Source organism: Arvicola amphibius, chromosome 18 (genome assembly GCF_903992535.2).
Source record: "Arvicola amphibius chromosome 18, mArvAmp1.2, whole genome shotgun sequence".
NCBI classification, from domain to species: domain Eukaryota; kingdom Metazoa; phylum Chordata; class Mammalia; order Rodentia; family Cricetidae; genus Arvicola; species Arvicola amphibius.
In genome coordinates, this window is record NC_052064.1 from 31,382,945 (window position 1) to 31,406,669 (window position 23,725).

A 23,725-nucleotide genomic window follows, 5' to 3' on the forward strand; every position below is an offset into this window, starting at 1 on the left:
TAGTAATTAGAAATTAGAAATAATTTCTGTAGAAGACTCAATTTTTTTATACAGCTAGTGCTCCCAGGGAATCACTGTAACTATTGTTCTTCACATCAGCTTTCACAAGAATTGCTACATTGTCCCAGCTCTAGCCTGCAGTGAGGGGCCCTTAACATGACTTCTTAACTGTGCTTTTGCTACTGTTAGGAATCCTAATGCAAATGTCTGATATGCAGGAGATCAACCCACAAAGGAGTCACAACCCACAGGTTGAGAACCCCTGCCTAGACAGACTGTAACTTTGTGTCCTTTGCCTTTATAAACTCATAACTGAGGCCAGTAGCAGACAGACTGTAACTTTGTGCTCTTTGCCTTTATAAACCCCTGACTGAGGCGGGTGGGCACTGCATTTTGGAATCCCAAGTCCCCAGTGTAGACCTGGCACTTGACTATGATGGATAAAGGCCTCTTCTTTGTTAAAATTTATTCATGCTCAGACTGGTGGATCTTTGAGCGACCCCAGACCTTAGTAATCTTTTGAGCCGAGTAAGCAAGTTTGATCATAAAAGCACAGGTATTATTTAGTCTTATGACCAATTAGCTTGCAAATATTAAGTATGGCAAATATTAGAAGATCAATCAATTTAAGAATAGTCTTCAACATCTGAGGAAAGGGGGAGGTGGGCTAACGGGGTACAGTTCCTACAAACTAGGGGCTTACACATTAGGGGCACATTTTGCTCTTTGATCTCTCGAGCATAGTAAGGTTAAACTTTAAATATAACTTTAACCATCACAGAAGAAAGCAGTACCTGAACAAATGAATCTGTTGATCAGAACCGTCTTCAAAAAAATTTTTTTTGATGTTATAATCAGCCTCCATTTAAAAAAGGAGGAAACAAAACACAGAGAGATTTAAATGGTTTGGTTAAAATTAAGTGACCAGTAAACAAACAGGAGAGATGTGACAACTTCCATTTAAGAAACACGTGACATTGTTTGCTTCCACAGCACTAAAATCTGAACAATAGGAACATTAGCATGGCCCCTGCACAAGTATGAAGGGCAAATCCACAGAACATTCCAGATTTGCTTTTACAGGCATTCTCACGTATGATAGCGCATGTGCATGATCTCAGCACATGGAAAGCTGAGCCAGAAATCTTGCAAATCTGAGATGGGTCCAGGACTATAGAGTGTGTTCTAGGTTAGCCTGGACTACAGAATGAGACATCCCAAAACGGTTAGTTGTGATACCAAAAGCTTTAATATTTAGGAAGTGGTGAACTGTTTTTATTGAAATTAAAGCCTGCTGCTTTGCCAAGTACTTTGAGATCAACAGCTAGGGGGTCCGGAGCCTTCAAACAAGCATGCAGAAACCATGGCTGAGAGGAGATGGACTTGTGTGTGAACAGAGTTTGTTTCCAGTTGGAGAAAACGCCCAGGCTATTTAGTGTGAGGACCGGCACTGAGGTCATGCACAGTTGGCTTTGGAATCCAGATGTGACTCTCAGTAGCTCTGCAATCCTCACTATTTTGCAATTATATGAACTATGGAAAAAAGAAACCTATCACATATATTGCATATTTAATGAATTGGGTAAACTAGATGTGGGTTAGTTAACTATTAAGCCTTCGAGTCTTGAGGGACTATAACCAGAAGTAGTATAGCTGGGTCTTATGGAACTTCTGTTTTTAGTTTGAATCAATTTGCATTCCAATTGCAATGTATAAGAGTTTTTTTATTCTCATAAGTTTTTTTTTTTTTTTTAATGATAGCCATTCTGACTGGGATGAGATGTAATCTTAATGCGGCTTTAATTTGTTTTTCCCTGATGGCTAAGGATGTTGAACTGTTTTGCACGCTTACTGGTCATTTATACTTCATTTCTTTTTTAAAGGGGGGGGGAAGCTTGCAGCAGGCTAGCACATGTATTTGGGGTGCACACACAGGTACCTGCATGAGAAGTCGGTTCTCTCCTTTCCATCATCTGGGGCCCAGGGGATCAAACTCGCGGCCTTAGCCTGGCAGCCAACACCTTTACCCGCTGAGTCATCTCACTGGCTCATCTCTTGAGAACTATGTATCCATTTTGTTAGTTATTGATTGGTCCCTTTGTCTTTTATTGATGTTTAGTTTTTTTAAACTTTTTTTTCTTCTAGATATTAACCATCTGTGAGATATGTAGTTAGCAAAGATTTTCATCCATGCATTTTCCATTTCTTCCTTTGTCGTGCAGAAGCCTTTTAATGTAACACAGTCCCAACTGCCAATGGTTAGTCTTTTCCCTAAAACACCGGAATCCTCTTTTAAAAGTTCTTGCCTAGCAGGGTGTGGTGGCGCACGCCTTTAATCCCAGCACTTGGGAGGCAGAGGCAGGTGGGTCCCTGTGAGGTTGAGGCCAGCCTGGTCTACAAAGAGAGTTCTAGGATATCCAGAGCTGTGACACAGAGAAACCCTGTCTTGAAAAACAAAACAAAAACGTTCTTGCCTATGCCGCTATCTTGAAATATTTCCCCTATGTTTTTCTAAATGGATCCAACTGGAGATCGACATATTGAAGAAATGAGTCAGACACAGAAAGGCAAATGCCACATTTTTCTCATCTGCAGGCACTAGAATTCTTTATAGATCATAAAACCGTTTACACAGATGTACATAACATGAAATCATAAGGAAGACGAGGGGATGGGAGGAAACGAACGGGAGACACAAAGGGAAGAAGGGAAGTTGACGGGACAGGGGTTGAATCCTGTCAAAAACGCCCGCTATACCTAAATTTGTCATTATGAAGCATGGCACTGTGCGCAGGGAACATAAACCAAGTTAAAACATTTAAGTGATATTTGAGTCAAGATTTAAAGTTTCCTTCTTTATATCTAGGCTTTCTTTGCCCACTGTTATCCCCAAATTTGGTCAAATGGTTTTCATCATTTTAGCATTTTTTCCTTTGCATTTTACTTTGTAAATTTATTTTAAAAGATGTTTACATATTTCCCTTCTCCAAATGCATTTATATAGCAAGCTGCCATTCCATACTTTTTAAGATTCAGTTGTAATAATGCTCAAATGTTCTCAAATGATTAAAAAAGATGTCAAAACATGACTACTTTATGGTCAATTAGAAGACAAGCTATTTAAAGGTTTTTTTTTAAAAGATTTATTATTTTATTTTATATGGACAAATATCTGGCCTGCATATATGTATGTGCACCGTATGTGTATCTGCAGAGGCCAGAAGAGGGTATAGATTCCCTGGAACTGGAGTTACAGAGAGTTGTGAGTCACCGTGTTGGTGCAGGGAGCCAAACTGGGTCCTTTGCAAGACCAACAAACGTTCATAAGCTCTGAGCCATCTCTCCAGCTCCCTATTGTATTTTTAATACGATCGACTAAAGCAAAAGTTATTGTATAGTTCCTCTAAATTCTTCATATGCATTATAATCACTTGTGAAAGGAGTCAAACTGTCTTGGAAAATAAAGAGACTCACACATTTTAAAACATAGCTGTGACAGTTTAAAATGCCAGTCTCGCGGTCCTGTTAAAACGGAGCATCACCGCCGCTCTTCCAGGCACACAATGAGAAAGGCTTATAAGAGCAAGAAGTGAGGATCATCACTGGGAGGCAAGGAAGCAGAAACTGGACGCAGGCGAGTGATCCCAAGCCCTGAGATAGATTGGAGTTGCCTGGCAACCTTTCGGGTACCGGATCGATGGGCGGCCACGCCCAGCCACGTCCAGCCACGCCCACTCGGCTCTCCTCAGCGCGTCCCGCCCCTTCCGGCTTCCACTTCCGGGACCAGCGCGCCTTCGCGCCGCCTCCTCGGCCTCCGATTGGCTGTGGCGTCGGCCGCCAACCGCCGCGGAATTTGAACGGGAGGACGGGTCGGCTGGGCGGCGGAGCTCCCGGGGCGCCTGGCGGTCTCCGAGGCTGCAGGGTCGGTGAGTCGGCGTCGGTGAGGCCGCTGCGGCCGCCGCCACCGGCTTGCAGGTCAGTGCCTTCCCCGAGGGACGGGATCTGGGCCCCGGGACCGGCGCGCCGAGCGCTCCCGGCGGGCTCGAGCGTCCGGCCGGCTCGGCTCGGCTCTGGGACGCTGTCTGGATGGAGGTTCTCATCCAGGAGCACGGGCGGCGGGGTCTGGTTTTCGGCGAGGGGTGACCCCGGCTGCACCAGAGTGGCCGGGGGATAACGGAGGAGTCCTGGGTGCGGAGCAGGTTAGCCCGGTCCCCTTGTCGGCACCGCACACGTCCATTCGCCCAGCACCTACGAGGGACTTAGCCTTTATTTCCTTGCACTTTCGAGCTGGGACCCCCCCAAAAGAGTCGTAACCGTTGCCCGGAATGTTTTGGTGTCTATATCGTACCCCAGGGGGCCTGCTTCTGGCTTCCGTTCGTGCGGCTTGGTGAAGTCACTGATGTAGGGAGTGGGCTGGGCGGCTAAGGGAGACTCTAGTAGAAACACAAGCATTTGGATGGGCGACAGCGACATTCGTTAAATTAAGGGGATCAGCTGATGGGGAAGGAAAGTTCCGCTGGAATTTATTATTTATTTATTTTGGACTGGAGTATTTGAAAACAGCTGATTTTTTTTAATATTAGGCTTCTTTTCGAGTGTGTTAGAGGTGACAGTTTATTGGCTATGTGCTTTTTTATAGTCTACTGTTTATGGGATAGTAATCTTTGATTTTGAATTTTCTGGTCTGGGATTATTTATTGCCTATGTTCTTTTGGGTGTAGTTAACCTCTTTAGGTGGGTGTTTTCCTTCTAGTATATAGCGCTAATGGAATATTCATTGGCATGTCTTATTTTCTCCTTCTGTAGTGATGGAAAGTTTTGCAGGTATAGTCGTCTGGGCAGGCATTCATGGTCTCTTAGAGTCTGTGGAACACCTGTCCAGGCCCTTCTGGCTTTTAGAGTCTCCATGGAGAAGTGGGGTGTGATTCTAATAGGTCTGCCTTTATATGTGACTTGGTCTTCTTCCCTTGCAGCTTTGAATATTCCTTCTTTGTTCTGTATGTGATGAGGGGACTTTCTTTTCTGGTCCTGTCTGGTGTTCTGGTTCCTTCCACTGTTTGTTTGTGCTTTCATAGATCTCTTAAGGGATTTTTTGTTTCCTCTTTAGAGGTCCTGTTCATGACCTCCATACTATTCATAATGGCTGTTTTAAGGTTTTCTTCTTGTGCTTCGGCTATGTTAGGACCTGCTGTGGCAGGCTTACTGGATTCTAGTGGAGACACATTGTCCTGGCTTTATTTTATTTTTATTTTTATTTATTTATTTTTTTGCTGATATACAGGCCTCTGGGATTGAGAAGACTGTAATCCTAGGTGCTGATGTCTCGTCTTTGTTGGGCAGGTGTTTTGCTTCTTGGTTTCTGTTTCCTCTCTGGTTCTTAGGGCGTGTGGTGGCTGTGTGTTGCCTAGGGTCCTGGTAGGTGTGGCCCCTGGAGGTTCCAGGTAAAATGTGCTTCTGGGTATTGGGATAGCGATGTGCTGGGGTGGCTTAGGGGGCCCACAGGAGGGAGGAGAGCCCGGTGTTTCACAGGATCTGTCTGTTTCCCTGGGAATCGGGGCGAGGTGAGGAGAGGCCACGGCAGAAGGTCTGTTTCAGAGCTGGTGGTGAGACTCGGGGTTGGATTTGGAAGAGAGAAGGAGGGTGAAGATCTGCGGTTAGCCCACCTCCTTCCCTGCTCTTTTCTCTTTCCTTAGACGAATGGACCTTTAATATTGAGACATTCCTGTGGGCGTCTTCCCTGTTGTAAAATCCCCAGGCCATGCTCCCAGTTACTTACTTGACAACTTCCACCATCTGCTCAGATGAGAGAGACCATTTCAACGCTGAGCAGATTTTTGTTTCTACCGGAAAGTTCTTCCATTTGTCCGTATTTGTTTCTGTCACAAATGGCTATCCGAGGAGCTGCTATGTGCCAGGCACGAAATCAGTAAGAGTTCAGCAGCAGGGAGCTGTGCCCTGGTGAGTTTCTGTTTCAGTAGAGACGGACGATGGGTTATTGTGAACATGGAAGGCTCATTAAGAAAGTGACATTTGAACGAAGGCTTGTGACAGCATGGCGCTAATCTCTGCTCTTCCCTGTAAAAATGCTTGGGATGGTATTAGGTATGGTGTTACCTCGACGAATGAGAATCTCATCCTGGATCCTTAAATCTGCAGACTCGACATAGACAGAATCACAGGGGCCTGGCTGTCGTCTTCCGGTCTGTGTAGGACCGGGTACAGGACGTGCAGAGTTGGAGGAGAATTAGAGGGAGGACGATGAGGATGGCGGGAATCTAGGGATTCTTGTGATGGATGTGAAAGGCGTGCTGAGAGTCCTGTGGACTCAAAGCAGGTAGTAGTGGAGCAGCTGAGTCTGGAGCAGGTGACAGGGTTTCTATAGGTACAAGCAGGTGGACACAGGAAGGCTCGTGGAGGGAGTGTAGGTTTTTGAGGTCTCACCCATTTAAACACAAAGGTCAGCATCCCTGCACCTCATTGAAGGGCTCTCTGGTCTGTTTTCTCTGCCCAGGCAACATTGACTCCTTCTCTGTTATCTTGTGTGATTGTCAGTATTCTTGTCAGGTTGCATAATTATGTATTCTCCTGTTCCTATTATGCTGTAAACCTAGTAGACCATAAATCTAGTAGACATAGCTAAGCTTATAGTTTCCTGTCTGTTCTCCAGCCCTTTTCTACTCCTGAGTTAGTTATTTCTTTTGTGCTCCCGTTCAGCCCCACTTACCTAAGGTTCCATGTTTGCCCAGTAGCAGAACAGTGCCTGTCTCTGGCTAGATATTCCTTCCGTGGTAGCAGGGACCCTATCCTGCCACCTGCCTCTACTCATGAGTGCCTGCCAGGCGTACGATACAGGTTTGACTGGGAAAACAAAGTATTTACCTTTTTGGAATTCATTAGTTCTCCTGATCATATAAGTTCCTGTTTTCAGGGTTTTTTTTTTTTTTTTTGGTTTTTGAGACAGGGTTTCACTGTAGTTTTAGAGCCTGTCCTGGAACTAGCTCTTGTTTTCAGGTTTTATGCAAAGGGTTTTGTAATTACTTATGTACAGTTTAAGTTATGGTGGTTGCTCTTTAGAATGTATCAGTTTGCTTTATTTTACTCTTAGTAACCAGTAGTTAACTAACAGTCTCCCCCATCCTCTCTTCGTTCCGTTTAGTGATGGAGTACCCAGTGGTGGAAGTGACGGGAGCCACTGCTGTCACGTCAGGAGTCAAGAGACGAGTGAAAGACAGAGCCGCAAAGACAAAGTTAAATGTTTCTCTTGCTTCAAAAATCAAAACAAAAATACTAAGTAAGCGCCATTCATCTTTGACTTTACTTACCTTTTGGCTCTCTGAAGACTTCGTTCATTAGAAAACTAATAAAATGTCAGCTGGTATCTTTTCCATTCGCTGTTTTCATGGCCTCCAGCTCCTCTGCTGAGCGGGACAGCGAGTTTACCCTTGGCAGCAGCTGAATTGTAAGCTGTGTGGCTGGGGGGTCCCTCCCTTGGCAGCCACCTCTCAGCCTGCGAAGACAGCGCCGGCATGGCTTCTCTGGAGAAGAGCTAAAGAGAGGAAAGATTGGCCTGGCGTGTGCTGGGCAGGCATGAGTAACCTAGAGCTTCTTGGCCACGGGGAGTGTGGTAGTAATGGTTCCCTATGGACTAAGGCTAAGACAGCACTCAGCGCTTTGGAAATGAGATTTTATCAGTGCCAGCAGTAAGGTGTCAGGAAGGCAAACAAACAACCCCCTTCAAAAAAAATCCCACGGAGGTGGGAAACTCCCCAAATTAAACTCTTATTGCTGCCACAGATTCTCTCAGCCATTTATACCCATGTTAGCTACGCTGAACACTGCCTTCCATAGTGACAGAGCCTGCTGACGTCACCTCAGACTCCTGTCACCTCTCAGGGTCTGTAGGCAGATCCTGGCAGTTACCTTCCTCCCACAGGGACGTGTCTTCCTTCATTTCTCAAGACTGTTTGGAAAACAGCAATAAGCTGTTATTCTTTCTGAGCCTCTGAAAATCCTTCAGCTGCAGTCTGTTTCTCTGGGCTATGCCAAGGAGTGCCGAGTGAGACACTCTGTGCCAAAGATGGTCCTGCTGTGGAGTCTTTTTCTGAAGATTTCCAAACTTTCTCTGAATATCTAAAAAGGGTATATTTAACAAAAGAGGATCACAATTTTAAGGCTAGCCTTTGACTACATAGCAAGGCCCTTTCTCAAACTCTGTGTGTATGTGTGTGGAGTAGGTAGGTTATTGGCATGTAGTAGAATCTAAATTCTAATTATATTTAACTATACTAAAGGAAGATAATACTTTTTTTCTTTTTTCTTTCTTTGTGTTTTTTTTTTTTTTTTTTTTTTTTCCGGTTTCTCTGTAGTTTTGGAGCCTGTCCTGGAACTAGCTCTTGTAGACCAGGCTGGCCTTGAACTCACAGAGCTCTGACTGCCTCTGCTGGGATTAAAGGCGTGCACCACCGCCTGGTGGGAGGTAAACTTTTAAGGTGACTGTAGCCATTAAATCCTCTCTGAATCTCTGTTCCCACTTCAGTACTGATTTCACTTAGTCTGACATATTTCTGTTCAGTAAAAGAGGTCAAGTCTAGATTGCAATCGATTACTAGAAAAGGATAATCTTCTGGGGAGAGGTGACGATCTCACAGGTCCTGGACAAATGATCTCACAGGTCCTGGACAAATCAATCCTTTCATTTGAGGGTTAAGAGAAGGGATTTGGGAGCATAGACGATTTTATTGAGTGTGGAGCACAGAAAGATGTGTAAACATTCAGGTTGGTTGCCGTAGCTCCTGTGAGGTCAGCCTCCGAGCCTGCTTCTTGTCCAGATGGAAGCAGGCAGTCGCAGTCCCTGTGACCCCCGTGACCGCTCTGTCTGCAGAGCCACCGCTCCCTTGCCCCAGCTGCATGCCTCTCTGCTTTTCAGCTTCTCTCTAGCTTTTGTTTCTTCAGCTTCAAACTTGGGGAGTATTTTCTTTCTCTGAAACTATACATGTATTGCCGTTCTTTTCCAACCATCATTTGATATTTTTAAGTAAATTGCATTTTTTTCTGAAATTATTTTACTAAGGAATGTGCAGTTTTATTAAGGAAATATAAATTACAAGTTCGGTATTAACTTTTAAAAAATATTCTTGCAGACAATTCTTCTATTTTCAAGATCTCTCTAAAGCACAACAACAGAGCCTTAGCCCAGGCTCTGAGTCGAGAGAAGGAGAACTCCCGAAGAGTCACTACTGAGAAGATGCTGTTACAGAAGGAAGTAGAGAAACTGAATTTTGAAAATACCTTTCTTCGCCTTAAGCTAAGTAATTTGGTATGGAAATTGTATTGCTTTGATCTCTGCATTACAATAGAACCTCATAGCTACATTGCTGCAGAGACTCTAACGATGTTTTTAGATTCCAGTTGTAAAGAACTGTTGAAAGTCAGCATGCCATGGAAATCCATCCTTAAGGACAGACACCTCTTGGTAGTAGAATAGACATCTTAAGTCTTATTCTAAATGCATGCTGTGTGCTCTGCAGACCAGCATAACACCATAATCAGCAACCCTTGGCCGTCCGTGCCTTTTAAGTGGTGAGCATGCTCCTGTAGTGAACTGAAGGGCCCCACGGGGTCTCTGCCTGCTTCCGGCCTTGTACTTCCCTGGCTGCACGCCCACCTGAACCACAGGCAGACAGGGGAGAGAGCCGGTACCCAGGTCTAAATGAGAAGACGTTAGCTTAAAATGGAAAGCATGGCCTGTGATAAAGTGGTGATCAAGTTCCTATTCCTGACCAGCTGTGTTATTTTCCGTGAGATATATAAGAGTGAGAAAACGGGAAAGCAAATGATCGTTTATTACTGGTGTTGTAAATGTTCACAGTGTGTCTGTGTGTGTACACAGCTGTTTTGACTGTTGACTGCAGTAGCCTTGGAGCTCAGTGTGTGCTCAGCTGAGAACAGTCGCCAGGCCTGACTGCATGGTGTAACCCCAGTAGTCTGGACACCGAAGCAGGAGGCTTGCTATGAATTCAAAACCACTCTCTGCTATGTAGACCAGTTTGGGTTACAGTGTGAGACCTTGTCTCAAAAAATAAGAATAAAGACAACCATTTTTAAAACTGACTCTTCTTACACTGATGCTCTCCATAAATGTGGTATCATTATGACCAACTCCGAATTTTAACTCAAAGGCGTCTTTATTTTGCATGTACAGAATAAGAAGCTTATAGAAATAGAATCCCTTGTGAACAATAATCTGATCACGGCAATCGAAATGAGCAGCCTGTCTGAGGTAAGTGAGCCCCTGTGGGCGGGGCCGTGTGGTAGCTGACGGGAGCCCGGATGAGCTAAACCGTGGGGTATCAGGGCTAGAGCCTCAGGTGTGCAGTGCGAAGAAAGAACAGGAATCATGCACAGTTTGAAAAAAAATTGAAGTTTATGCCCTGGCAATGCTGGAGCATGCATGGGCCACCCATATATGGTGGTTCTATTGAACTTGTCCATACTGGGCTTCATCGTCTAAGTTGATGAGGACGACCAACCAAGTCTCTTCCTTAAGAGGACGCCAGATCTCATTACAGATGGCTGTGAGCCACCATGTGGTTGCTGGGAATTGAACTCAGAACCTTTGAAAGAGCAGGCAGTGCTCTTAACTGCTGAGCCATCTCTCCAATTATTTATTAAAAATGATAAAATAATTTATCATTTTTATAATTGGTTATTGAGATTATTTCATTAAAATCAAATTTTGATTTAAAATAATAGATTGAATAGCTCTTTGGAGCATAATGACCCACCAGACATATTTAGAAACCAAGTCTCAGTAGAAAGATAGCCTTTCAAGTTAGAAAAGAATTTATTTTAAAATAAAAAGACAAATTGAGCCGGGCAATGGTGGTGCACGCCTTTAATCCCAGCACTCGGGAGGCAGAGGCAGGTGGATCTCTGTGAGTTCGAGACCAGCCTGGTCTACAGAGTGAGTTCCAGGACAGGCTCCAAAGCCACAGAGAAACCCTGTCTCGAAAAACCAAAAAAAAAAAAAAAAAAAAAGACAAATTGAAAATGTACTGGGGTGAAAGCCAGAGGCTGAACCTATTGTGTATCAGTCTCTAAGATAAATTCTAGATGGTCGCATGATTACATAAAACAAACGACAAATGGATATACAGACTCAGTATAGGAACCGACCTGGGGAAGTGAAAGCAGGGGCTTGGTGAGCTGTGGAGGCCGTGTCCTGATCGTCATGTTTGCTGGTGAGCTGTGGAGGCCGTGTCCTGATTGCGTGTTTGCTGGTGGCTGTGGAGTGGCGTGTCCTGATTGTCCTGATTGCGTGTTTGCTGGTGAGCTGTGGAGGGGCGTGTCCTGATTGCATGTTTGCTGGTGGCTGTGGAGGGCGTGTCCTGATTGTCATGTTTGCTGGTGGCTGTGGAGGGCGTGTCCTGATTGCGTGTTTGCTGGTGGCTGTGGAGGGCGTGTCCTGATTGCGTGTTTGCTGGTGGCTGTGGATGTCGTCCCAGGAGCACTGCGTAGCTCCTTGTTGTGAATTCTATGACAACTTTGCCATTGGTCTGTTAAAATGCTTTGTGAAATCTCTGTACCTAGAGAGCAGAACTCAAAGGCAGCTGGGGTTATAGGCGCCTGAGAGTCGGGAGTGGGTGTGAGCAGAAGCCAGAGGAGGTCGTGAGCCGGGATTGTGCTGTCCAGGCTCTTGGAACTGTTGTCCAGCAGACAAGCCCTGTCTCCCCTTGCCCAGACCCTTCTCCCTGCAGTTATCACTGTCAGGAGGCAAAGGCCCAGACCCTTCTAACTCGGGAGCAATATCACGAGCGTACGATGAGTACGACGAGGTCTCCGCCTACTTCTGTCTGTTGCCCTCATTTTTAGTTTTCTTTGTTACTTTTTGGTAAGGGTGTGGTGGGTAGGGGTGTGGAGGTCAGAGGACAGCTCTCAGGAGTTGGTTCTTCCACCAGCTTGTGAGATCTGGTATTGAACTCAGGTCATCAGATCTGTGCCTGCTGATCAGTCTTGCAAACCCAAAATAAATACTTCTTTTTCTTTCCAAGTCTTGTTGTGCATATGGAGATGAGAAGAAACTGTGGTTGATTCTCTCCTTCTACCTTAACATGATTCCAGGGGTTGAATTTAGGTTATCGGGCTTCCTTGGCAATCCCTTTATGCTGTGATGGCTTAGGCATTGACCTAACTAGAATGCCTGGGAATGAAGAAACAATAGCCTCACCAAGTGAAAAGCTGGAATCACGTGACCCATGCATGCTGATGGAGGTGTATGACCAGCAGCCCAGACACAGCCCAAAGAGGAGGCAGATTAGCTAATCTAGGTAGCAGGTCTTTGTAGGGGAGTGGTCTCAGATTGCGGGCATCCCAGACACTTGATTCTTTCTGTGATGCTGGTTTTAGCTAACAGGAAATAGTGTCAACGTTTATATTTGAGTCAGGGGAAAGCTTTGCCATTGTTCTGAGCCTCTGGAGACCTGTCAGGACTTCCTCCAGCCCCCACCCCTTTACCCACAGCATCTCCTGTTAGACACGTGGTTGCCTCTTCCTGGTGCCTGGTGTAGAGTACTTTCCTCCCCTGTATCATCACATTTTTCTCTTTTCTGGATTGTTTTGCATCCTTATACAAAAACTTATTATAACTAATCTTGAAAGCAGCAACAAAAACTACGTCCCCTTCTCAGCTACTGTCTGGTTGTTCCCACACTCCTTCCTCTGGAGTCACAGTCTGGGCTCCTCTGTCGCTGCAGCGCTTCAGAAGTGAGCAGTGGTTCTAGTGTTTCCAGGTCCCAGGGCAGCTGTTCTGTAGGCCAATCTTAGGGCTCTCCGGAGGCTACACCCCCAAGCCTTTTCTCCACCTTCTGCTGTTCTTTCAGCCTGTGTTGCTTTCCTTCCCCAGTTGCTAATTTTCAGCGTCCCAGATGCAAGTTTCTCTGTTCTGTGTATTATTACTCATTCCCACTGAGTAATTCTTCCAGTCTTTAATTACTGACATGTACTGGTAACTCCCAACTGTGTGTTTCCACGCTGTATAACACATATGTAGCAGACATTTTGCATATAGCTACAACTATTTGTGTGTGTGTGTGTGTGTGTGAGAGAGAGAGAGAGAGAGAGAGAGAGAGAGAGAGAGAGAGAGAGAGAATGTATACACATATATGGGTGTATGCATTTGTATTTCTATTTAAAGAATGCTTAGAAAATTGCCTAAAAAACATCAGGAATGATTATCACTGAAAAGTAAATTTTATCTTTATACTGTACTAATTCAACTATTAAAGGCTAAAGTGCAGAGTCAGTCTGCAGCCACACACATGCACATGTGGGAGCTGTTTTGCTATTGTCTCTGTTGGTTCCCTGGTCTAGCTGCTATTTTAATGACAAGGCTGAGATGGTCAACTCTTTCACCACTTTCTCTGTTTTATTCACAAACAGTTCCATCAAAGTCCTTTTTTCCTGTCAACTGGGAAGAGGAAAAGGATCAGTAAGCAAAGCAAGTCCGTGCATCTTCCATTTGCAAGGTAATTGTTTAAAATTTGGTTAGATACCGATTAAATGTTTCTCCCTTAGAAGGTGCTAGGTTGGGCTTCGAGTGTTTTGTTTACTCACATTCTAAACCAGAAAAACAGCTGTAGATAGTTTGTTACGTTGCTTTGTTGAGTTAGACATGTTCATGTGTTACTGGGCTCGAATGCCCCTGGCTTAGGTCACAGACGTCATGAAACCCTGTTCTCTGGTCAGCCTGTGGCCATGCTACTGAGGTGGAAATGGGAGCTGTGTGTGGTGTCTCCTTAGACTCGGTCTTCGGGGCTCTGGGGAAACTGTCCCCACAGGCAGATACCTAAGTTCATCGATAGTAGTTTTACTTTTCTTCTGGTCTCTTTTTCTTCTTTCTTTCCCCCTCTCTTAGCAAATAACTCTTTCCACTTTTAACATCATGTCTTAACCTGTGATATTTCGGATATTCTCTTCTCTAAAGTCTTTTCCTGCTTTTGATTATTGGGTACAAGTCATCAAAGTACCCAGTTTCAACCCTGACATATTGCACAGTAAACGCCGAGGCTGCGTGAGGTGAACTGAGCAAGAGTGGACAGCAGAGGCTGGGACCTTTGTCTGCTTCACCAGTCTGGTGCTTTTATCTGTGCATTGCATAGTGCATACATAGCCTTAGTATGTGTGGGTATGTGCATATATACTATTCCTGTACATAGCAGGAAATTAGAAGGTGATGTCAAGAATCAGTAGAATTATAGTTGTTCTTTGGGTAGTTTGATTAAGGGGGAAACTTCACATTGTAATAAAAACATTAAACAGGAAGACGTGTTTAGATATGAAATATCCTATGAGAAAAAAGAAGCCTCCTGTCAGATCACTTATCTCACTTCCTATTTATTTATTCTGTCGATTTATCGATTATCTGTATTGATACCACTTTCTACCAGTATATTTTGTTATTGTATTTTTAAAATAGTAAATTGTATTGTCTTATACCTTTATTTTTTTCAAGCATACACTGGCTGTTAGGCATTTGTTTCGAATATATTCATATTTAGCCAGCTGTGTTGGTACCTGCCTGTAATCACAGCCTCTGAGACAGTACAGTCAGATTACAGTCAGTACAGTCAGATTAACAAAGGTCCAGACTGAGGGAAATGTCACAAGTTCAAGGCAAGCTAAATACTAGACAGAGGTAGCCCACAGCTGTTTGGTTTTTTGTTTTTTTCCATGCATTTATTATTACAGTATGGTGTATGTATGTATGTATGTATGGTGTGTGTGTGTCTGTGTGTGTGTGTGGCTGGTGTGTGCACAGAGCTTGTACAGACGTCATAGGACAACATTAAATGGTCATGTCCTTCCTTCACTGTGTTCTAGGGATTGAGCTCAGGTCCTCAGACTCACATGGCAGCCACTTTACCTCACTGGGCCTACACCTGCACTGCAGTGGTTGGCTTTTTGTTTGTTTGTTTGTTTGTCAAAAAGGTTTTGATAATATCCCATTTCTCTTACTAACAAGGACATTCAGATTTCCTATTTGTCAGGTTTTTAACTTCTCTTTAAAGGATTCTTCCATTTCTTACTTCTCCATCATCTAAAGAGTCAAATTATAACTAATAAAGTGCAGTCAGTCTGCACAGTCAGCTGTCTCAGAAAACAAAACAGGTAAAATTCCTTTGTTACTAGTTAGTGAGAGTTTCCTCATGAGCTGTGGAGCTAAGTTCCTGTCTCTGTTAGAAGACGACTTCTCTCTGTTAGCGCAGTGAGTTCTTACATTTCCTATTCGTGTAACGGAATACAGTGATGGGTTCATTATTGTTAGTATGTGTGTTTGTGCACATGATATGTGCTTGGTGTACAAATGCATGGCGTGTCTGCAGATGTCAGGACAGCTTTGTGGAGTCTCTCTGTAATGGGTTCTAGGAATTGAACTCAGGTTTTCAGGCTTTGCACAGCAAATACGTTGATGTGCTGGGCTGTGTCTCTCAGTGATCGATTTTTAAATATTAAACCTCCATTGCATTGCTTTTCTGAATCACAGACACATAGTTGTTGTTTAAAGGTGTTTGCATGTGTGTTACAATGAAAATTATTCATAATTTTTTATTGCAGTTATTTTTCAGGGTTAGGTATTTTGGTAGCGCTGATTGATACGAATTCTGTTTTCTGGAAGTATATCATAAAGGATTATTTTTCTTTAAGACCTTGAGGAAAGTTATCTAAATTTTCCTGCAGAGAAATTGAGAATGTATCTCATTTCTTTTTGCATATTTTATTATCTTTAATTATATGAGTGCAGATACTCATGCAGACTGGAGGCAGATCCTTCTGGAGCTGAGGCAGGAGTAGCCCAGCCTGGGTGGAGGGAACCACACTCGGGTCTGCGGGCGGGATGAGCAGTACCTCCTTTTCTTAGCTGCTCGGCCACCACTCCAGCTGCTATCCCAGTTCTTTAATAATCCCTATATTTTGCTTATCACTATTTTCTTTTTCTTCACATAATTTTTGCTTTTCTTCTAACAAGCAGGTCAGATTATTGGCAGATGTACAGCGGTATCTTTTTCTCTTCCATACGATTTTTGTAAAACACAGAATTTCCTGTCTGATTTTCACTGGCCCTTAGGGTCCCATTAACTTCAGAAAATGACGATGACGATGGTGATGACGGTGGGAAATGGAGAACACAGTGTCACAGCAGAATCGCGTCAGAGGCCTCACCTGACGTCACCTCCTCGCTCTCAGGACAGTCTTTGTCCCTACCCCAGTGCGACTTGGAAGTATTGCTTCCCAAGGAGGATAACCAGAATACATGTGTCTCCAGTTATTCGGAACAGACTTCTAGTGTTGGTGTTCATCCTAAAGGTAGGATTGTTTTAGGAACTTGATGTAGTTGTTCATCAGACTTTCTTGAAGACAACAGTGTCTAAAAAGCTCATGGGTTGGTGTCTTAGTTCCGGTTTTGATAGCTGTGAAGACACACCCTGACTAAGGCAACTCTAATAAAGGAAGACATTTCACTGAGGTGGTAGCTTCGGGTTCCAGAGGGTTAGTCCATCATCATCGTGGCAGAGAGCATGGCAGCTGGAGACGCAGCTGAGGGTTCTACATCTTGTAGACAACACGAAGTGAACTGTGTCACTGGGCCGTATCTTGAGCATAGGAGACCTCAGAGCCCACCCCCACAGTGATAAGCTTCTTCCAACAAGGCCACACCTCGTAGGTCCACACCCTGAGACTATGGGCCAATCATGTTCAGACTGCCACGGTCAGCCAGGTCTCTTGCATTACTAACTTGTACTTTCCAACTTCTACCATTTAAAACTGCTAGTGAAAATTTCAACTAGAAGAAAGAAGCCCCACAAATGTCACATCCTCTGAGACCTAAGACTGTTAGTCTGGAAGCAGTTGTGAAAAATGAGCAGGACTAAGACTTCCACTTTGTTTATCGTGATTTGAAAAATGCTATTACATTGATTCAGTCTTATCTAATCCTTCTCATGGATCTGAAAAGTGGGGGTGTAGATGGACATAGTGACTTTTACCACAACCAGGCACTGATTATGGTGATCAGTTTAGTTGATCAGTTCAGTTACCAACCTGACATGACCTAGAGGCCCTGGAGAGGTCATCTCAGTGAGGGACTGCCTAAGGTCAGGGTTGCCCATGGGCAGGTCTGTGGAGGATTGTTTTGGTTGTATTGAGCTGGGAAGATTCGTCCCCGATAGGTGGCGCCATTCCCCAGGTAGGCGATGCTTGACGGTTCAAGTGGAGAAGGCAAGCTGAGTACAGGTGTGCGTCCTTCATTGACTCTCCTGGGGCACGTTGTCACTTCCGTTTCAGGTTCCGGCCGCTTTGACTTCCTGGCAAGGGTGAACTGTAACAAGAACTGTGAGCCAATAAACTCCCCTAAGTGCTAGTGTCTGTTTAGTCAGAGCGCCAGAAACGAGACTGATCGTGCTGACGAGCTTGATCATGACTCACTGAGAAGACACTTCATTTACACGTCTTCCTAATTGATGGTCCTGGGCTGTAGTCTGCGGTGATCACAGATTGGTTGGAGATTTTCAGACTGGAACATGGAACCCTAACTGTTGAGCTCAGAGCCTGCTGTTTCCCTTCCACAGCTGTGCTGAGAAACATTAACTAGGATAATGGGAGCACTTACACGTCACACTTTACCTCGCATCCATGAAAATGTCACAGCCGCACCTTCGCTCAGAATTAGGATGGGGTGTGCCCAACAGTGGCACCAGCACAGCTTCTAGGAACTCCGCTACAGGGGCTAACTGTGATCAGCGTGAGTTCTGGATAATACAAGGATCTGAGAAGAATGGCTTATCAGAAGTCCTCTCGGCAATAGCCAAGTATGTTTTGTTTACTGTAGCATACTTACTTTTATATTTCTTTATTTTGCAGAAAGCCGTGATGACTCAGAACAAAGCCCTAAGAGTTCTCTGACTGAGATGAAAACTGCACCATCCTCCTGCCTCAGCAGGGAAAAGCTGTCACTTAACAACGTGACTGAGAGGAGAAAGCGCGGGTCTTCTGCAGAGAACCCGCATGGCACAGACTCAGGTTACCCACAGATGTCCAGTCCAGGGTTCACCTGGGACGTTGAGATAAATGGTTGTGCTAGTGAAACCAGTAGTAAAATGCAAAGAGATACACGGTGTTCTCCTCGCTTCCCTTCTGAGGCTGCCGGCGACCCTCAGACACAGCCCACGGCCACAGTGCGGAACACCCATGGGTTTCAGTTGCAAGAATCTGTGTACGAAAATGCGGACATGGATTTAACTGCCAGCGAAGTGAACACAATCATTGCAATTTCAAAAAACAATAAAAGTCAAAGGAAGAAAAAGACAGATTGTGGAAAGGAAGCGTTCAGAAAAGTGAAAGATCTAAGCTCTGACAAAAGGAGAGAAAGACCAAAGAGAAAATGTAAAGGTAGTTCAGAAATGGGTGCTGAGGGGAAGGTGGAAAACAGACCAGAACGAGGCTCTGTTGTTTTAGGTGGCGGAGGGGACTCGGAAGATCCAAATTGTATTCCCGGTACTGAGCCACCTCAGGCAAACATGCTGAAAGAAATAACCCTCCCGAGCAGCTTGGATCAAGAGACCATCCAAAATAAAAAGAGGAAGCAAAGATGTACGACAGGCGAGCAAGAGGAAACATGCCCTTTCTCTCCATGTTCAGTCAGACTCCTTCAAGACAGTGAGTTTGATCAGTGTCAGAACGCCCCACATTGTAATAGAAGTAAGCCTTCTCGACAGACATTTGTGATTCGTAACTCAGAAAAGGATCATTTATATCCAAGCCAGAAGGAGGAAGAAACCAGTTCTGAAAAGCTAGATGTTGCGAAAGAATTCCATATAGCTGATCTTTCCACCAAAGATAGCAAAACTGTATGTGACTTTGAGACCCAGATTATTTTGGACTTGAAAAAGTTGGTCAGTGCGCAGCAAATTCAATCCAAGCTAAATAATCCTAAACCGAAAATAAATCGGAGGACAAAAATAATTTCTAGTATGAACCAAATATATGAGGATACTGACAAAGACATCCCCCTCCAAACCCAAGCGACTAAAGAGTCCACCTGTGGAGCCGTAGACGCTGTAGAAGAGTTAGAAGCATCTCCACTTGTCGCAAGAAACAATGGAAGCTTACATGACTGTTGGGCGCAGAATGTTCTGGATTTGTCCAAGCAAATCACCAGTATGCACCCTGCTCGGATAGAGTCCCATGTTAGCAGGATCCCTAGGCACAAGGTAAATCGCAGGACAGAAGTAATCTCCAGGGTTCATTTTAGTAATGACGGAGGTGGTCATTGTTCAGAAATGGACGAGTCTTTCTTACCTCAAAAGGATAAAGACATCCCCAGAACCTTAAAAGATTTTAGTAAGTTTGAAGTGCCTGCCATTTGTAACAAAGATAGTGCAAAGTTATGTGTGTATAAGACTCACACACTCCTGGAGATGGGAATGCACGACCATGGTACGCTACCTGCTAGTCACAGGGACTCAAAAGAAGAAAAGAAGCCTAGACAAAAGGCACTTCGAAAGACAGAAATAATTTCTAAAACCAACCAAATGCATGAAAAGGACGAAGGAAGTGTGCATGACCCATTAAATAAGAAGGTCTGTCAGAAGGTCAGTAAATCAGAAATCGTTTCTCAAATGAGCCAGAATCATGAGAATACTAACGCAGACATGAATGGCTTTAACAGCTGTATCAAAGACCAAGTTGTGAGTTCCTACTCTGGAGAAATCAATAGTAATAAAGAGGGAAATGGTGATCCAATTCCAGGTCCGTGTGTACTAGTTAAAAACCGGCAGAGAGACTTTGCAGGCAGAGCGGAGAACATCTCGACAGGAGGGAAGAGTGAACGTGCTTTGCAGCTTCCAGGCTCCTCACAGCAGTCTGTCGCCTTGGAGTCTGGATCACACCAGGACGGGCACGGAACAGATGCTGGCCCCGGAGAGCCCACTAGCCTGCCAAAGAGCCGGGAAGAGAGCACTGTGCTTGCCCTGGGAGACGCTGGCTCTGTGGGCATGGCCAAAAGAGGAAATAAAGTGACATCCAAATCAAAGAAAAGAAAGATGCCCCTAGCTCTTTCTTCAGATACCCATGGAGCGGTGGAAATGACAGCCAGCACTGACCACACAAAGTCAGGCGACTCCCAGCAGGCCGATAAGGAAAACTACTTGGAGGATGAGAAAATTGCCAAGAATAAACCAGACTTCTGCCCAAAGGCGTTGAAACCTTTATCACAGATGCGCTCGTCTAACATAAAGAATTCTTCCTTCGACGATATGTGGGAAAGCTCCCTACCTTTGACAACAATTTCTTGTAAAAATCTGCTGATGGAAGGAAGTTCTTTCCTGGAGAATGCATGCATCTTTCCAGCAGGTGGTCCTGCTCCTGAAAAGACAAAGGAGAGGACTCAGAAAAGCTGCCGCAGAACCCAGAAGTCCGGGATAGGTAGGCCAAGGTTTAGAGTTATGTTCTTTTCACTTGACCGCTGGTGTATTTTCTGTTGAAATGGGCAGTTTTGCAAAAATTTTAAAGCAGTATATGACTGCACATATAGAAACAGAAGAAATGAAAGGTTTGTACGTTGAGAAGGGTAACAGATTCTCTTGCACGTTTGCATCTAAAACCTGATTCAGGCTTTACTACGGCATTATCTAATGATGGTGTTGGACGGATCACACCCCTCTTCGTGTGTCGGAAGGGGATTAAATGTCGTAAATGCTTGTGGTTAATTGCACTGAATTTATTCTAGGGAGGGAAACTTTGAGTTTGGGAAGGTGGGGCTCGGTCCAGCTGCCTTCAGTTCGTGTGGTCAGAGCAGCAGTAAGACCGCTCCTTCCCGCAGGGTGGGCGCACAGAGATGTAAGGGTCACTGCGCAGTGTGCGGTAAGTCGTTTATAAAGCACGCCCGAAGCCAAGAGCAGACAGTGAGGAATCGTGACTAGAGGGAGCTGCAGAGATGATCATGTAGGTCACACCGTAGGCTGATGGGTAGTCAAGACTTTCAGCATTAGTGTTTACTTTTGTTTAACCCTGCTTATAAAAATAATAGTTATTACCAATAACCAAATACAACGATGGGAAAAAAATTCGCTGAAACTGGCTGTCAGCATTTACCATTATGGATCTTTAAACATATACTATAATCATGCTTTATATAAAACTACTTACCCCACTTCTTCCTGAAAGCCCAGTCATAAAGATTTTCTTTGTCATCAGAGAGTTTGTAAGATTTTGTAGCATTAGACATTGTATATAAAAGTTTTTCTACTTGGGACCAACATTTCAGTGTGTCTGTACAACACTGGAATTTACAGGCTAAGGCTAGTCTAGATAAAAGAGTCACAAGAGTCCGGGTGGTAAGATATGTTAGAAGAGTAACTCTTCTTTGTCTGCCCAAGGTGACACTCACACACTGAGTGGCCAGAGCTGTGTGTGCATGAGTGTGCAGAGATCGCTGTAGGTTTAGGAAGGGTTGAAGATGAAGAGCTTTTGTGTTTTAGAGCTGCAGCATTGTAGCCCTTGTTAGTGGTGTGCTGGCTAGTTTTATGTCAGCGTGACACAGCTAGAGTCAGTTGTGCAAGGGACTCCCAGCTGAGGAAAGGCAAATCTGTAATGCAGTTTCTTGATTAGTGGTTGGTGGTGAGGGCCCAGTCCGTTGGTGGTAGTGGCCTCCTTGGGCTGGTGGTCCTGCGTCCTATAAGAAAGCAGGCCGAGCAAAGAGGAGCAACCCAGTAATCAGCGCCCTCCATGACCTCTGCATGTGCTCCCGCCTCCGTGTTCCTGCCCTGCCCAAGGTGTTTGTGGTCGGGGTCTCTGTCACAGTAGTGAGAACCCTAAGTAAGCCCGTTTTCCTCTCAAAATTGAATTTTATGTCTCAAACTTGTTCTCTTTGCTAGGCCAACTGTATTTATTTACTTCATACTTATTTCCATATCTTTATATATGCTTTTACAAATATTTGTGAAAATATTCCTTTCAGGTAGAGGAATATTCCCGGACTTGGTGGACACCAGTCCTGTGCCAAGCAACCCCGCTAACCCCGAGAATGGATCAGAAGGGCAGGCCGCAGAGCTGACGAGAAGGAAAAGGCAGTGCGCCCCTCTCAACCTGAGAGAGCCGAACCTCGTAAGGCAAGTGTGGCAGGGCTTGTCACTGTGCTTCGAGAAACGCTTGGCCTGGATTAGTGTCTGAACAGTCCTTAATGTCAGTCACTGAAACATGTTCATGTGTACGCAGGATGAGCTGGGAGAGATGCCATCAAAATGAAACTTCTCCTTTCTCCTTCAACTCTGGTTTTAAATTAAATTAGTTTCAGTTAATTTCCATCTTACTACTGTCATTTTAGAAACTTTAATTGGTAGCTATAATTTTTTATATTTGTTGAATACAATTTACCAACCACTGTTTTCAGAGCTGTTACCCTTATTTATTTCCTGCGTTGCTCCCTAGAAGTCAGTGTGGTTTATATTTCCTCTAGTCCCGAAGAGAAACATTTTTTTTCTTAATTTTTTAACTACAAATATACACTGGCAAAGAAAGACTTGTAGCCACTTTCCCCAGTTTGCCCAGCTTTAGTAGCTATCAGCAATGTGCTGGGTTTGACCAGGTGTGCTTCTAAAGCAGGTCTCTGATACTGAGTGATTTCGTTCATAAAATACTTTTGTATTTGTCTTTAAAGAATAAGATTTTTCTGGGGTCGGAGAGATGACTTCATCAGTAAAGAGCTAGAAGACACACAAGGACCTGAGTTCAGAGCCCCAGAAATCATGTACAAGTCAGGCAGGGCAGCGTCTACCTGTCCTCCCAGCCCTGGAGAGAGAGGGACAGACAGCAGGGTCCCTGTGCTTGCTGGCCAGCCAGTCTAGTGAATCTAAGTTCAGTGGGAGACCCTAGCTCAAAGAGAGTCAGCTGAGGAAGGCACCTTGACACTGACGTCCACCTGGCCTCTACACATGCACAAGCACACACACATGCGCATGTGCACACTCATGAATTTCTTAACGAAGTTTCCACATTAGGATGCGGCAGGACTGGGTTACAGCTCAGGGTAGAACTTGCCCTGCTTGCATGAGGCTCTAGTTCACAAAACTCTCTATAAATTCTTACTGCCTTCTCATAACCACTCTTTGCACACTTCCTTCATTGCCATAAAAATACCCCAATGACTGTTGGCATTGTTTTGTTCAGAAATCTCAGGTTTTTAAAACTAAGTCAAGTAGCCTATCTCATAAAATCAGTTTTTTTTTTCTCAAAATTCTCAAAAAAAAAATCCTATTGTGTACAAATACTTTCCGTAAGCCGAAGAAAATGATCACAAAATGTCCTTTCCCTCATTTTAGTGTCTGCTCCTCCTGTCAAACCCTGGTGGTTCTGTCAGGCGTTTCCACTCCACGGCGGGAGAAATGGGGAGGACGGGCCCAGGGGTTTTACAACTTAGCTTTTTTGAGATGTGCACTATGTCTTTGGGGACATACTATATGTTGCCCCCATTGTGAAGTGCCCAGAGTCATAGGTTTTTAGATGTACACAGATAAGGGATGCAGGGCATACTTGAATGTGTGAGCCCTTGCCGTGGATTCAGATCTGAACACCACCAAGAAAACCCTCTCACAAGTATATACAGCCACTACCCCAATCGATTTTTGAGCATTTCTTTATCCGAGAAAGGAATCCTGTCCTCTGTGCACCCTCT

The 23,725-nt window shown here is 44.5% G+C and overlaps 1 protein-coding gene across 1 annotated transcript; it reads left to right on the forward strand.

The window, feature by feature from the left end:
• Positions 1-3,843: 3,843 nt before the first annotated feature.
• Sgo2 (shugoshin 2) lies at positions 3,844-22,224 on the forward strand. Its single transcript, XM_038315252.1, has 8 exons — positions 3,844-3,975; positions 7,157-7,291; positions 9,141-9,316; positions 10,202-10,279; positions 13,438-13,523; positions 16,124-16,362; positions 17,917-20,478; positions 22,013-22,224. Exons 2-8 carry the CDS (start codon positions 7,159-7,161, stop codon positions 22,222-22,224), a joined length of 3,486 nt encoding a protein of 1,161 aa, XP_038171180.1. The 5' UTR covers positions 3,844-3,975; positions 7,157-7,158.
• The last annotated feature ends 1,501 nt before the right edge of the window (positions 22,225-23,725 follow it).

Bases quoted from the DNA above. Each gene is read 5' to 3' on its own strand.
- Sgo2 (XM_038315252.1), top strand. From the start codon at position 7,159: ATGGAGTACCCAGTGGTGGAAGTGACGGGAGCCACTGCTGTCACGTCA. The intron at 10,280-13,437 runs GTAAGTGAGCCC...ATTCACAAACAG, and splicing joins AAATGAGCAGCCTGTCTGAG to TTCCATCAAAGTCCTTTTTT. The intron at 20,479-22,012 runs GTAGGCCAAGGT...TATTCCTTTCAG, and splicing joins AACCCAGAAGTCCGGGATAG to GTAGAGGAATATTCCCGGAC.